Here is a 12,283-nt window from a genome sequence, read left to right on the forward strand (position 1 = left end):
GGCAACCAGAATGCAGAATCAGATCAGGAACCACAGCAAGTGAATTTTTGCAGTGGTGGTAATTTTTAAATTTTTTTGAATTGAGGGCAGTTTCTGTGCATATAGCAAAGTTTAAAGGGAGACTTCCAATTTGTTTTGCACTTCTTCCTTTCCCTCCTTCTCTACCCCAGACCTCTAGCAGGTCCCCATCTCACCTCAGTCAGCTAGAATAGCTTATCACCTCAGGTGCTTCCATGAGACAGTCAGGAAGCTTTGTCGAGATGCCCTCATTTAGACCAAGGAAGTGATTTCACACCCTATTGTGCCCAAGCCATCTGAGGATCTTCTTTGGGATTTATTACCTTATTTTTATGTAATGAGAAATATAAGCTAGCAAAGTAGGAGAAATTTAGAGACCTTGAATAATCCATAAGATAAATACCTGAACTCATGACGCTTGATTTCCTGAGTTTATTTTTTGTTGATCTGATCTTTTGGAAAGGGAACAGAAGTGTAAACAATTTTTTTTTTCTCTCTCAGAAAGCCAAAGTACCAAGGAAACTTGATCGCATCCTGGTTTTCATGTTTCTGGGGCATCTTTCTGTGGTGGCCCAGCAGCATTGTGACTGCAGGAAGGACCTGTGATGTCAGTGGGGTTGGCCCTCACACTTTTAAGTCTCTGAGTCCCTGGATCTAGGAGATTTGAGTGTTTTCCTTAATGCTCATTGTTGAAAAAATCACAAGGTCCTAACTCTTAGTCTCAGTGGGTGCGAAATGGTTATTTTTAAATTGATATTTCACACCCTTCCCCTGGTTTCACCTTCACAGTTTGATAAGAGACCCGTTTCCATCAAATTAGAAAATGAGATGCTGCCACACTCCTGAATCTTAAGTACGCCGGTTAAGGAAGCTAACTCGCCTAGGCCACTAGGGGGAGCACCGCAAAGAATGCGGCAATGGCAGGCGAGCTGGATAAGGGCTTCAGAGAAATCAAAATAATTGAACTTCGGCTTTGAAAGAGTATTTTGTTCAGCTTTGGCTTGTTTCAAAACGATGTGGATTGCTTCAGCTCTGACATGTTTTCCTGAGTTTTAAAATTGGAATTTGCCTATTTTGCTGATACAACTTGACCCTCATATACAGAAATGATATTCTTGGCAGAGTTATTTTTCAAATTATGGTGCTGGGTTTGCCTTCCTCCCAGAACACGCAGGATGTTCAGGGCGCTGAATGACAATTTTGGTCCCATAGATAAACAGCACTCATGATTTTTGGCTTCAATGGTATGTCTTTGAGTGTTAAACTAAGCCCTTAAAGCGTGAAGATAGACTATTTTATGGTTTGCAAGCAGTCTAAAATGCTCAATACACCACTCTAATTGTCATTTTATACTGTGCCAAGTAAGACTGACACACCAGTGACTGAGGGCAGGTGGTTGTGGGTGCTGAGGGAGTTGATTAGAATCCTGACGACTCAACATACTGGCTATTTACTTTGGGCAAAATTACCTCCCCTCTTCAAGACTCAGTTTTCTCATCTGTAAAGTGGGCTAATAACATCAATCTCATAAGGTGGTTGAGAGGATTCAATGCAACAATACACCTAAAGCACTCTGCTGAGTGCTATGCTGGGAATCCAGTAAGAAGCAGCTATTATTAGTGATTATTTTACAAGGTGGCAGTTATCCAAGAAATAGAGTTTGTGTGAGAAGGGAAAACTGGATTTGACCTTGCTAAACAACTTCTCATGATTCTTTCTCTCCTTAAATTCAGCTTCTAATCCATAGGATTTGGCTAGGAAATTGGGGTCCAGTGAAATGAGAGTCTAATTTGTTATCTAAATGGATGCTTGGTTCTTAAAAGTTGTAATAGTTTTTAATAGAACAGTGCACACAAAATGTATGTACCACTGAATTCCCACCTCTCTAAGTAAGTATGAAAAATTTTTCGTAGAAGTCAGTAAGCTTCAAATCCAGGGCTACCAAGAGTATAGCCTAAAGCACAGAAGCCAATGTGTTCAATTTCCATCTTAAAAACTGAAAAATGACCTTATATTCTGATATTATTGTAAATGTAGTCATAAGGGAATAATCTTGAGGTGGTGGTCAGTGAAGTGGGTCAGTTAGTATTCAGGGTCAGCTGAGACAACTGCTATGTTGTTGTGCACTGTACAGCCCTAGGGGGCACCATCCACACAATAACAATGTAGATTTTCATATTTGTTAGGCATAACAAAATTTTCAATTTGTTGCCTGACACATTTTCAGGCATATGTCAAGAAAATATCTTACTCTAATAAGATAAGTATACTAGGGCAGTTTTCTGACAAGTGGAGGTAAAGGGTCTTGAGGAAAGGGTGCCTATTTCTCACTCACACAAAGAGTGTATATGGCAGCCCTGACTCTGGGTGTCTGCTGGGTGCTGTGTCCTCAGCTGAACTAGCCTCAACCAGCCCTTGGCCACAGCAGCCAGTAGTTGGCAATGTCCTCAACTTCCTTTTCATTCTATGTTACCTCACCCTTGTTGTCCCAAGTGCCTTCAGGCAGTCCTTCCTGGAAAGACCTCATTTGGACCTGAGGACCTCTTAGGGCCTCACACTTTTCCTTGGGCTATTCTCATTTACCTGCTCTAGTCTTCTAGTAACCGCTGATGTATGTAGTGCTTGATATTTTAGGAGATGCCCTTTATGTTCTACCTCATGACTCTTAGAGAGGTATGAATATCCTGATTTTACAGATAAAAATACAAGGAGGTTCAGGGAGGTTTCATGACTTACATCAGTAAATTGTGAAACTGACTGACTAGACTCCAAGTCTTGTGATCATCCCTTGGTCACCATCCTCGTGGGATACATCATACTACACTATGCTAGGGTGTGAGTGTTTGACTTCTATTCTAATGGGGAACTCAATGCTAAGTGGGTCCTTAATGCTCCCTGGCAATTATATTGCATTTCCTTAGTCTATCACTCTTGTCCACTTCTAGAGTACTCTGATACCTTTTCCTCTGTTCTCATATTGCCGTAAATTTCTCTCTCATCTTTACTCTCAGCTGATGACTTTTTCTTTCTATTTCGCTATGAAGTGAAATAGAAATAAATAGAAGGGAATTTTGATAGCCCACCCACTGCATCTATAGACCTATGTGTATCTGTGTCCGTAAATTGCAACTCCTCGCCTGGTTCAGCAAACGAGCCATCTGTGCCCTCCCTTGTTTAGGGCCATCTGCCAGCAGTACTTGGGTCCCACTCCCTCTCTCCTATTCCAGGACCCCTCTTCCCTCTACTAGGTAATTTCCATTGGCATCAAGCATTTTTTTTTCTTTCCTCCACCTTAAAACACATAGACAACCTTCTTTTCATCCTATGTACTCTTCTAGCTACCATTCAATTTTTTTCCTTTTTTGAACAGGAAAAGATGCTGAAATGTTTCTATTTTGCTTTTTCCAGTTTCTCTCTTTGCTATGGTCTGAATGTTGTCCCCCTCTAAAATTCATGTCTTGAAGCCTTAACCTCGAATGTGACTATATTTGGAGGTAAGATCTTTAGGAAGTAATTCAGGTTGAATGAAGTCATAGGGTGGGGTCCTAATCTGATAGGATTAGTGGCCTTACATGAAAAAGAAGTGATCCCAGTCTCCTCTCTCTCTCTACACACACATAATGAGGAAAATATGAGGACACAGTAAGCCAGGAAGAAGGTTCTCACCAGCAACCAAGTCGGTTGGCACTTTAATTTTGGATGTCCCAGCCTCCAAAACTGAGAAATACGTTTCTGTTGTTTAAGCCACATGGCTGCTAGCATTCTATTACAGCAGTGTAAGCAGACTAAGACACTCTTGAATCACTAAAAATCAGGCTTTCTATCCCTTGTACTGTCTATTAAAATTGCTCTTGTCAAGGTCCCCTGTGACGTCTCTGTTGCTAAATCCAGTGGTCAAATCTCAGTCCGCATCTCACTTGCCCCATCAGCAGCATTTGACAGAGTTGAGAGCTGTCTTCTACTTGAAACTCGTTCTTTACTTCCCAGGGCTACGAGTCTCCCATAGCTCTGCTATTCCTTTTCATGGGTTTCTCATTCATCTCCTTGACTCTGAGCATCTCAGGTTGCTCAGAGATTTCCTGGAAGTCCTGTGTCCTGAGAACCCTCAGCCCTGGGCAGACACACACTTCTGTTACTGTGTCTTGCTGTATTTCCCTCTTAGTGTTTATATGTCTAATATGCATTTACTTTTCCTACTAATTGTTTTCCCTGCTAGAATTTAAGCTCCGTGGGGTGGAAATTTTTATTTCTCTTGTTCACTGTTCTGCCCTGATGGTGAGAATAGTATCTGATACATGGTAATTGCTCAATAAATATGTGTTAAATAAATGAATAAGTGAAGTCCATAAAGATGTGCAGACAAAATTCTACAGAGAGGTGCAGAAGCACAGGTGACAGTGGATGAATGTGACATGAATTGTGGAGCTGCTGGCATTTTACCTGAACCTTACAAAAGGCACATACTGGCGGTCCCTAAGGTCTGAGCGGCAATCATGGTAGTTTGACTCTTCTGTTCCCTCATAACAGCCCTAAGGACAGACACTTCCAGGGGCTCCTACTGTCCAGGACCTTCCACTGACATTTGGAGAGGGGAAAGGCTTCTTTCTCCATCACCAGCTGTTTCTTGTCCTATTCTCTTCCTGTCTGACTTTCGGCCTGCTGTCTATTAGAAAGGATCCAGTAAATTCAGTATGGCTTTCACGCCCTGTAAGGGACAGTGCCTTGGTCCAGGCATTTCAAATGTGTATATAAAACTCTTAAACTGTAGACTCCTAGGCTCCGCCCCTGCAGGTTTCAAACAAGCTCATTTTGATCCAGAGATCCAAGGACCACATGCTGAACAACTAAAAGAACAGAATTTCTAAAGATGTCATCCCTGGAAACCCATAGGGAACATTCTTTTGGTTGGGGGGCCTCTTTGATGTCTGAAAATTGCTCCTGTATTCCTATAAACAATTATCTGTTTGTCTACCTACCTGCCTGCCTGTTCCGTCCATCTATCCGTCCATCAGTCCTAGATTGTGTCCATGTGGAGTTACCTGCACTGTAGCAGCGCTGGAGGTGCTTTCTCCTTTGAAAACAATTTCCTTGGGTCCTAATTACCTTCTGCACCTTCCCCAAGGCCAAACCACATCCTCCCAGCAAGTCTCCCTTCAGGTGCCAAATGGCAATTTTCTGTCATTCCTACCCCATGTTTAGACCTTGCTATTCCTCCTCCTAGCTGTCAGCCAGGCTCTCTTTTTCCATTTTCTGGTTCCATGTTATCACTTCTGTCTCCCCCGCCTCTGAACAAACATCTTCTCCCCAAATACCTAATTGAAGCCAAGCTGCTCTGGTGAATTCCCACTGCCCTTAGCTGTGTTTCCTGCCTCCAACTCCCACTACCCTTTACCTGGCTTTGGCTATTATTACCTAAATCAATTGACTCACCAAATTAAGAAGTGCAATACATTAAAAGATAGTAACTTTGATAATTTACCATGAAATAAAATGCCAAGTGAAAAAAAAATACACTCTAGGGAAGTGAATTCATCCTTATACGCAGTCTGTCACCTATATTTACCTGTGCAGAGTCCAAAACAAAATACAACCATTAAAAAAAACCTGACATGGCTGATAATGACAAAGGTTGGTAAGCTAATCACTCAAGGACAGTAGCAATTCGGGTGGCAAGTAATTGTGTTGCCACCAGATACGGGAACCGTGAGTTTTTGTGGAGGCAATAAAAGCCCATGCTCTTTGTTAAATTAGTTTACAGAATCTCTGTGAGATTGGAAACAGGAATATTTATTCCAGCTGCTCTAGTGCCATGATTTATTTCCCTCATTTCTCTGCAAAAATCTCTTTTGCTGCATAGAAGTTTCTTCTCTGCCAGCTGAGTGAGCCTTGTGCATTTAGCCTGCTCTAAAAATCTCAGTTCCACCTCCCTGAGGGTGTCTGCTCGCCAGGCGCTGGCTGGGGATGGGCAGCCATCCCACTTGCTGCCCCAGTCATCTCCAAGAGCCTATTTTTGTTGTGCAGTAGGACCAGTGCCCCCAACCACCCAGCCTACCACGAGCACCAGTGCCTCAAGGTGAACAGAAGTATCTGAAGAGCATATAAATAGCTTCTAATCCCACAATCAATGAATGTATTTTTGGCTCTAGACATCCACACATTTAGCCAAATGGCTCTAGGACAGAATTGAATATCGTATATGTTTGTCTCGTCAGTAGCAAGGGTAATGAAATCCATAAGAGAGAAGTTTTTCTTTGCTCTGGGAATACTTTTTATGTCCCAGCATTAAAATATATGTGATTCTGTTCTGTACAGAACTTACCTCTGGGGCCCATTCCTTCCGTATGTGCTACCTACCCACATCCCTTGCGGCCAGGATGCCTAACCTTGTAAGAGTCCGGTGTCCTTCCTTTGCCCTTCTTCTAGCGTGGCTATCTTTTTAAAAATTAATGTGAAAATAATTTTGTCCAGCCCATTTTTTCCCCTAGAAATTTGTGATCAGCTTTTCATAGGTTGAGAAATAATTAGACCAAACGACTGCCTAATGTATATAGAGTTTCCTTTTGGGGTGATGAAAATTTTCTGGAACTAGATTACAGTAATGGTTACTAAACACTGTGAATGTATTAAATAACTACTATAAATGTAACTACACTATAAAATGTATACTTTAAAATGAAATTTTATGTTATGTGAATTTTAGCTCAATAAAATAATTGTCCTCTTCAAAAAAACAGAAAGAAAGAAATAACTAGACTAAACTGTAACCTAAGGGGATGGGAAGACATTTACTGAGTGCCTACTATGTGCAGGTCACTGTTTGCATGTGTATTTATAGTTTAGTTAATTCTCACAACAACCCATTGAGTACGCTATCCCATTTTACAGATACAAGTTGAGGAACTTTCTCAAACTTCTTAAAGTCTGACTTTCTCAAAGTCATGCAGCAGTATGGTTGACTCAGTCAGTGCTTTTTCTGCCATGCCAAGCTGCTTATTTTTGAAGTCTCTCTGTATCTTCATCCTTTTCTGCCCCCTTCTTCTTTATGGCATGTCTTCTGTCTCTTGCCAGGCATCTTGTGTTTTATACCTCAAGTTTTCTGCTGAATGCCTTCAGTCATTCAATCACTTATTTGTTCATTTATTCTGTCAGTCATATAAGCATTCAAGTATGTATTGGGTGATGTCTCAGTTCTCTCCTAGGCATACAGCAATGAGTAAAACAGAAAACAAATTTCCTTTGATATTCTAAAAAGCAATGTATAATAAGTACCCAGGCATTCAAGATGAAATAGGGTGAGTGCATTTATAGAGGAAGGCAGAGGTGCTGGGCATCCCAGGGGAAGAACACATGGCAGCCTTCTAGGAAGGGGGCAAGGAAGAGGACTTCTTGGGAGAGGTGACACTGAGGGGAGCCCCAAGGCTCTGTAGAAATTACTCCATACAGTAAGTGAGTGTGTTTCTGCTTGGGGAATGCCCATCTCCATGACAAGCAAGGCTGAGTGGAGAAACAAGGTGGGTTAATCATCAGAGATGAGGTTGTACAGGTGAGCAGAGGTTGGACCCTGAAGGCTCTTGTCTCTTCGTAAGCACCTAAGGAGTGTGGAATTTACCCTGCAGGTCAAGACGGAGAGCTGAGCGGTCAAGTAGTGTTGACTGGGTCCTTGAGTCCTGTGGATGTACTAATATGTTAGAACAAAGCCTGAGAGGTAAAGCCTGATTTAGTAGCATGAAAATACTTCACGCTGGAGAGGCATGTTTATTCCTGGTGAATTTACATGTGATAAATTCTTATGACATTATATTCTAAAATACATGTATGAACTGGCTTGACATGATTAACAATTTAAAGGAAAATATAAACACAGGGGCAATTTAAACACTAGTATTAATTTATGAGTCAATTCAAGGTCAGGGACTGAGAGTGACATTAAAAAAGAGAGGCTTTGTTCTAACATATGTAAACACAGGCAAATGTATGAATTCTGTAATTCTGTTTCTACTCCACTGTGAAGGAACTTTTTAAAAAGAAATTGACACTGTCAATAATGTGACAAATAATGAAACCTTTTTTATATGGAAAACTTTGTAATTTTGTGTGTGTGTCTAAGATTGCCTCTGAATAACATATTTAAGCTATTTGGAAACTTCGGACTCTGATACCACATTATTGGTAGAGCGTTTCACGGTACATTGTTAGAGGGGTTCTTACTAATTACACAGTGATTTTATTTTTGTGATATGAAAAATTATCCATGTGAATTGATAAACTGTTCAAAACAAATTAGATAAAAATAAACTGAACAATTATTTTGTAAGAATTGGGGCATCTCTAAAATTATTTTTGTTTTGAATGTTATATTCAGTATCATGTATATACATATACATACAATTTTTACATAAGTGCATAAATGGGATATATTACAGAAATACCATAAACAGTAAAACTTCTGAAGATGTGAAAATATATACCAAGGTACACAGAAAGGAATTCTTACATAATCATCCCCTCTGAAATTATTACTAAAGTAATTATACACATTTTGATGTGTTTTTAGCCTTTTTTCTATGAACATGTACATATATGTGTGTATATATACATGGGTGTCTGTGTATGTGTACATTATATGTATAATTTTATATCCTGACTTTTCCATTTAGTCTTGTTGATATGCTATATTTTAACATTTTACCTGTTATTACATATTTTTTAAAAATAGAATTTTAATAATTGGCTAACCATAATTCTGTTTAACTTCTTTCTTATTTTTGGATATTTAGATTGTGGCCAACTTTTTTGATAAGGGAGATAATAGTGTGATAACATTGTATACAAAATCACTTTCTATACCTCTGATTGTTCTCTAAGGAAATAATAATGCAAAGGGTAGGAAGATTTGTGAGGACCTTGATACAAACTGCCAAACTACCCTGAAAAAATAATACTTTTTTGCAAGGCAAATTGAAAACATGTAACAAGAGACATAAAATTTCTATACCCAAATGTAGAAATTGTACATCTTGAAATAAATTCTAGGGAACTGTCCCCCAAATAAAGTAAAAGTCATCCAGACATACTTACCATAGTGTTAAAATAACTAAAAATTGGTTATTTGTCTTAATTGTCCAACACTAGGGAAATGCTAAGAGTATTCTGGAGGACTTAACTTATCACAGCCATTAAAAATAATATTTATTAATGATCACTTATGATATGTAAAATGTACACATTACAATCTTAAGTGGAAAATTGGCATACAAAAAAATTGGGATACAATTTCAACTGTATTAAGAAAAATACCGAAAGGAATTTTATCAAAGCTTTTAACAGTTTTGGGGAGGCAAGATTTTGGATAATTTTTTCTTCTTTCTAGCTTACTATATTTGTCCTATTATTTTTTACTTTATCTTTTTTTTTGGTGAAGGTAATTAGGTTTTTACTTATTTATTTATTTTAATGGAGGCACTGGGAATTGAACCCAGGACCTTGTGCATGCTAAGCATGCTCTCTACCACTGAGCTATACCTTCCCCTCTTTGTATTTTCTTAATATGAGTTGTTTTTATATTTTAAAAAGAATTAAGACAATTCTTCCTTTGTTGTACAATTGTATTTTCCCCCAGATTTCCTTACCAATGCCAGTTTGGGGGATACAATTTCAGCTGAATTTTCATTTTCTAATGGTATGCATCAATTTTTACATTTTGTGAAGTCATACTAGAAATCACAAGTTTCCTGGCTGCAGGCTGCTTCTAAGTGAGCAGGCTGAAAGTGCCTGCTAACTCCAGAAGCTCTCACAGATTGCACCCCACAGAGATGCGAATGGGGCTCAAGATCCATTCTGGTTGGGTTCCGGACTTGCCCAATTCCCGCATCTCTTAGAAAGCAGCAGCAGGGAAGTTCTTGTCTGATCTGTGATCGATCCCTAGAGAAGCAGTCAAGGAAGCACTTTCGGAGCAGAATGTTCAGCTTTAGGCTGAGAAAGCACTTTTCACTCAGATCTCAGACTCAATTTCCATCAGTCAATAATCTGTTTTAGACTTTAGTGTGTGTTTTTTAAGATGAAAGAGAAAATTATTTGATGTGACATAAAACATGAAATGTTTTGAAGAGGATCTGCTAGGAGACTTTCAACATTTTTGTAAGAAATGAGGTGTCTGTAATTATTTTTATTTTTTAAATTCAATTTCTATGTATGTACATAGATAATTTTAAAGACATGAATGCGTAATATGATATGTTTTTAAAGTGGTCTTTTTTTCTTTCCATATTGCTTCCTCCTTCCCTCAACCCTCTCAGCCATGTTAATTACCTACCATGTAGTAGTAGGAGGTCTTAATATGTCAAGGACATTAAAACACTTCTTTCCTACTCAGATTTTAGGGGGAATGTTAAACTTCAAATATTAGCCAGGTTTAAAAGCTCTGTGGCAACAGCTTCTCATTAGTAGCTAGTCTATGCTAAAACTATACTTAGAGAAGTGTTATCTGATTTTATGTTAAGAACTGAAGATCCGAATGTTGTTTCTGGCAAGTGAACAGATTCTTTCTTATGCCATTTCAACTTAAGAATATTCAAATAAATGTTCTATAACTTAAAAGAAAAACCTTCTTGTGGACATTTGCAGGGAGAGGTACAAGGAAACTTTCTGGAATGATGGAAATTTTCTATATCTTGACCATGCTGATAAGTTAGGCGTACAGCATTCATCAAATTGTATTGAACTATATGCTTAAAAAGGGTGCATTAAAAAAATTAAGTTATACTTGACATACATGATTATACTAGTTTAAGGTATATAACATAATGATTTGATATTTTTATACCTGATGAAATAATTACCGCAGTAAGTTCAGTTACCATCTACCACCATACAAAGTTGTTACAATATTATTGACTATATTCTAAAGTGGGTGCATTTATAGTAGGTAAGCTATACACAAATAATGTTTATAAGACAAAAGCATTTCTGTTCATTTAAACTCTGAGTTTTTAGAATTTGCCATAAAAACATTGTTGCTTATGGCTGTAGTCCTCAGCCCTCCCTCATCTGTGATGACATGTGGATTTCAGATGATTTATTCATTGGGGCCATTTATGGACAGGAAAGTGATGATGAAGCAAGAGTAGCTCTGCAGGGGACAGGGTGTGGAGTGTGTCCACTGTGCCCTGGTTTCAGAGAGAGGAGAAAAGCCACTCTGCAGGAAGCCAGTGGGGACGTTTGCTCCTAGTGGGGGAAGAGAATTGGTGGGATGTGTGTGGGAGAGTGAGAGAGCATCCAGGTGCAGACCATTTAGGGCTTGAGGGGACCCCCTCCTTTGACTACAAAGCTTCAGCTCTTTCTAGATTCAGTAAATCTTCGGGAAGAACAGTATTTTTATTTTTGGAAACCAGTGAACAGTTAGGGTTTTGTGACTGATTTATACTTGTGGATCAGAGATCTAAACACAGATGTGGGAGCTGGACAGAAGGGAGGATCATTAAGTAAGCCCTGAAGATTTCACACAACCGAAATTGGGACAAAAATCAAACCTCTGTTGAGGGTCATGATTCCAGTCTTAGGATGAAGCAAAACCATGAAAGGCAGAGCAGATGATGAAAATAATATGAGATGCTGGGTCACTTCCTTGAACATTAAGTCAGACATCTTTTGAAAACTTCCCTACTTTAGACTTTCAATTTTTATGAACCAACACAATCCTTTATTGTATAAATCACTTAAAAATAGGATTGGCTCTTACTTGCGATAGAAACATCCTAATTGATGTAAGTAATTTAAAAAAGGGTGTTATTACTGTATATGTAAATCATACTCTTTATATCTTAGGTGTACAAATAAGTAAATGACATTTTAATTTTAAAAAGCATTGAGTAAGCAACTCAAAGGTGTAAAACAGCCCACTGACTTAGTAGTATTTTATTTGAGATGGATACTGAATTACTTGACGTGGAATAGTTCTTAATGTTTTAAATATCTTTTATGAAAGGTTAGTTGAACATTAAAAACCATACAGAATTTACTGTATCTTGGCAATGTGTTTAGGTCTCAACTCCAAGTTTAAGTTTATATTTTCATAGACTTTTTTTAATATACTGATGAAGGATGATAAATCTAGTCTGGGATATACTTAAATTAACTCTCTCTCTGCAAAAGCGAATTTATTTCAGAATTACTCACAGTGCCTCATGGGCCTGTGGTGTTTAAGAGATGTGGAACAATTTCCCCAAAGTGCAAACTTAAATCATTTTTCTTGTACCTTTTGTAGTAA

General features: G+C 38.6%; 2 protein-coding genes across 7 annotated transcripts in view; one reads left to right on the forward strand and one right to left on the reverse strand.

Moving 5' to 3' along the window:
- The window catches only part of FAM81B (family with sequence similarity 81 member B), a 46,801-nt gene extending 46,245 nt beyond the window's left edge, over window positions 1–556 (reverse strand). For both annotated transcript variants that reach the window (XM_072958394.1, XM_072958393.1), the window contains exon 1: window positions 422–556. In XM_072958394.1, coding sequence (XP_072814495.1) covers window positions 422–431 — 10 coding nt within the window. In that variant the 5' untranslated portion in view covers window positions 432–556. The remainder of the gene's footprint in view (window positions 1–421) is intronic.
- Window positions 1–12,283, forward strand: part of MCTP1 (multiple C2 and transmembrane domain containing 1) — a 604,116-nt gene that overhangs the window by 47,592 nt on the left and 544,241 nt on the right. The window lies entirely within an intron of this gene.

This window comes from Vicugna pacos, chromosome 3 (assembly GCF_048564905.1).
Source record: "Vicugna pacos chromosome 3, VicPac4, whole genome shotgun sequence".
Lineage (NCBI taxonomy): Eukaryota > Metazoa > Chordata > Mammalia > Artiodactyla > Camelidae > Vicugna > Vicugna pacos.